This window comes from Pygoscelis adeliae, unplaced genomic scaffold, assembly GCF_000699105.1.
Source record: "Pygoscelis adeliae isolate BGI_AS28 unplaced genomic scaffold, ASM69910v1 Scaffold404, whole genome shotgun sequence".
Taxonomy (NCBI): Eukaryota; Metazoa; Chordata; class Aves; order Sphenisciformes; family Spheniscidae; genus Pygoscelis; species Pygoscelis adeliae.
The window spans coordinates 221,158-225,082 of NW_008824598.1; the positions used below are offsets into that span (position 1 = coordinate 221,158).

General features: G+C 53.4%; 1 protein-coding gene across 1 annotated transcript in view; it reads right to left on the reverse strand.

Annotated features, from left to right (window-relative positions):
* Positions 1-3,916, reverse strand: part of ABHD6 (abhydrolase domain containing 6) — a 9,705-nt gene extending 5,789 nt beyond the window's left edge. The window contains exons 1-2 of the mRNA XM_009322296.1: positions 3,798-3,916; positions 174-330 (exon numbers count right to left, since the gene is read on the reverse strand). Coding sequence (XP_009320571.1) covers positions 174-330; positions 3,798-3,916 — 276 coding nt within the window. The remainder of the gene's footprint in view (positions 1-173; positions 331-3,797) is intronic.
* Between the last annotated feature and the right edge of the window lie 9 nt (positions 3,917-3,925).

Here is a 3,925-nt window from a genome sequence, read left to right on the forward strand (position 1 = left end):
ATAGGGATGAAAGGGATCCAACAAGCAACAAGCACAGAGCTAAGGAGGGTATTTCTAGCACGTTACAGCAATCATCACATCCCATGCATGCAACCGTTGGGTCCCCACACCGCCCTCAAGCCCAGGACCATCGACTCTCACTAAGTAGCAACATGATAGAAATGGAGTCCCACCTTGACTATTGACAGCCACATGTCTTTGTGAGCTGAGAACCCATGTAACATCAGGATGGATGGTCGGTATCCAGGTCTCCCTCTATAGGAATAACAAAACTGATAGTCATCGTAGTTGGCATATCTAACCTGCATACCCAAAGCTCGGCGCCAGTACCTGGAAAGGAGAAAACACCAGTGAGCGAGGCAAGACCAGGGCCCGGTGGCAATATAAGCCAGGTGACAGGTCCAAACTGAGCTGCAGATTCACTAGTTTGGTAAGGCCAGTTAGGTTGGGCTCACACCAGTGCCATCATGGCACTAACTGGGACTAATTCTGAGCATCTGGTCCCTGGACCAGACCCTGTGCTTACATGTGATCCCTTACATGTGTAGTACTGGCAGCTGGCTATTCATGGCAGCACTGCAGATGATTTGTGGAGACACTCTATTTGTTAAAAACTTCAAAAAAGATGACAAATAACTAATCTGGCAATGGAAATGGGCCAAAATAACAACTCTAAAACTGAAAACACCCCAATGTTGGTATGAGGAGAGAGGCTCAAGAGAGGAAGGTAGAACACATTGCAAGGCAGCATGCAGGACAGGCAGGCCTTGTTCCAGGTGGGTAAGGTGGATCTGTCGGGTTTATTTGGGCACAGCCTTGCAGCCCTGCAGCCATGGGATAACATCACCCCACAGACAAGCATATCGATCCCAGCCAAAACACCTGCATCACCAGGAGCACCACAGAAACCCGGTTCCCATATGCCAATTAGACAATCTTTAAAAATGTGTTTACACACACACGAAGGACTGGAGAGGACCATCCTTACACAGGGTCAAACACTCCAGAAGATACCGGGCTAACCCCAAGGAAACCTGGGTTATTCCTCTGAAAGCAAGAAGACAGACAGCTGCTGCCAGTGCACACTTGCAGCGTGCTCAAAGAGGATGCAGTGAAACTGCCAGCCAGAGGGGACCTGGGCAGAGATTATCAGTGACACTTTGGAACATGATGCGTACGTGCAGTCCAAGGTGGAGGAGCAGGCATGCTTTCTCTGCATTTCCCCTATGATCAGACGTAACCCTTGTCAGGACAACTACTGGGCTACTCCTGATGGCCAAGATACTGGCAAATACTTTTATATGCAATATCAGAATTTATTTGAGACAAAAAAGCAAGGTCACCAACACTGCTGGGCTGTCCTAGCTCTCTGCCCACTCAAAGCTTATGCATAGTGCAATCCTCTTTTAGCATAATCCCTTTTTGGAGGGAGTTAGTGGGACTTAAGCAGCACCTCGGCTCTGTGCTGGTCCTACAAGGAGAGGTGAATTTCTCCCTGAATAAGTGTCTTAAGAGTCCTCGCCTCAAAGGCACCGGTGTAAACTACCGATGGGAAAGATGATAACATTTTTAGCAACTGATCCTGATGGATCAATTCAGCAGAAGGCAAAACAATCTGTGCAAAGCTGAACTGATCCCTCGCAAGGTGCTAACACGCTTAGCAGCAGCAGCTAAACTGATTAACCCCTGGCAGCAGAGCAGGCAGAGCAGGTAGGGTCTGCGGCCGGGGTCAGTGGGGCAGCCCCAGATGTCACGCCTGGCAGGAAGGCACATTAACTGCAGGGAGGGAGCAAGGCCATCAGTGACGGGGCTCCTGCATGACCCTTGGCCGCGCTGGCTGAGGACACGCAGACCAGCAGTGAGGGGGGCAGTGAGTGGTGGGAGAAGGGAGAAGCGTCCCTGGGGACCTCCTGGGGACTTCCTAGGAGCTGTGCCACAAAGCTGGAGCTGCATTGGGCTGAAAGCAGGGGGCAGCATGGCATGCTGCCTGCCCACTCTCCTGCCTCTGCCGATGGGGAAACACAACGATTTCGCTGCAAAAAAAGCCAACTCGGAAAGAAGCAAATAGGAAAGGAAGAGTAAAGGGCAAACCTGCTCTTCTCACCCGCTGTCCCTAAGAAACGAGGTGCCCGTGAAACACAGAGCATTGCAGTCACTGCTGCAAGATGCCAATGCTACCAGAAACACTGAGAGAGAGATGGGGGCACTCACCCTTCAAAAGAAAACAGCCCTGCTGATCTCTGCTCACATGCTCTGTCCCTCAGCCGAACACAGACCGACCTACCCACGGTGCATTTTCACTCAGCCCCTAATTTACAACCCCGAAGGACAAGGAGGCAGGGTCTTCTCTACCTCCCGCTCAACCTGGCTCCTCAAAGCTCCCCGGCATCAGCCCCTTCCACCTCCTTTGCCCTGTCCTGCTACCCCTGCCCACATCCCTCTGAAGGCTTCGCCCTGATCACACTCGCTCTGCCCTGGCATGGCAGCATTTCTCCACTGATCCTCCTCTGAACCTGAGCCCATCAGGGTCCTCCCTGGCTTCCACCAGCCGCTCATATGTCCAAAGGAAAAGAAAACCCTTTGACTGACAAACCCAGTACTGTCTGGGCCTGTCCCCGGGCACCAGCCCTGACATCCCCAGGGCAGGAGGCTGTCACACCGCCTGCTGTCCTTTGCAGAACGACGTTTGGCCTTGCAGGTCCCCAGGCGATGCACAATGGGAATAAATTCTCTCCCATGCCGATCCAGTCACCGGGGTTTTCATGCCATCCCCCCTCCTCTCTGTCAGTCCCCAGATGCTGTGATTAAAAGGTTGCTAATAAATGTGCCGTTAGAAAAACAGGCTTCATCACGCTGCTGCGTCTGAGTGCCAGGGTGGGTTAATGTCCTTCTCTCACAGGAGGTCACTTTGATTTGGAAACACCCCGTGAGCAAAACTGCAGGAGCCACCATCTGCCAGCAGCACGTGAGGGCAGCCTGCCGCGCTGCCTGCTGCTGCCCACACCAGGTGATGAGACACTGCCCCGACTTCTGAAGGGAGCATTATTCCAGCTTTCCTCTGCAACAAACCCAGACAGGAAAGCCGCCAGCGTGCTTATCACTGATTTCCAGGGACAGACAAGGACTGAGGAATGTAGTGCCTGCCTGCTGTTAATCGGAAAGGACAAGATGCAAGGGGGTAAGGAAAAGCATCGCTCCATCTTCTCTGATGCTCCAGCCCAGAAGAGAAGGAGAGAATGAGAAAAGCCTCGTCTGTAACTACTAGCGAGAGAAAAGTCCCTGTCTGCTGAGCAGGCTGGTAACCAGGAGGGAGCACATGAGCCCGGGGAGCCGCAGCAGAGCTGAGGACACCCACGTCGACAGCTGCATTGAGGAGGCGGGAGGTCACCAGCCTGCTGGGACTGCCAGCCTGGGGGATGGGCAGCAATGGCGATGCTTTTCCCAGCTGCAGTCCCATCCTTGGGGGAACAACCCAGAAAGGTTCGGAGACGTCCCGCAGCCCAGCTGAGGCTGCCCCAACAGACATAAGCCTCAGCAGCAAAAAAGCAATAAGAAGATGCCATTTTCTTCTTCCAGAGATGCTTAAACATAGACACAGCTGGTATGCCCCTGGAAAACCCCACCTTACCTGCTCCTATCGCCACCATGGGCAGGAACACCCACCTCTGTCCCCATCGCCTTGCTGCCCACCAGCTCTTTGTGCACCTGTGTGTGTGCGAGGGTGCTGGGACCTGCCAGGCACCAGCAGTGATTCCACCCCTGCGCTAAAATGAGAGCAGCCGGGCTAATGAACTCACCAGTAGTAGATGCGGATGAGCGCTGAGGGCCAGAGAAGGAAGGAGGCCACAAAGGCCAGGATGGGGATGGCCAGGGTGCCGCCAGCAATGACAAACATGTTCAGCACATCCAGGTCCATGCTGCTGTT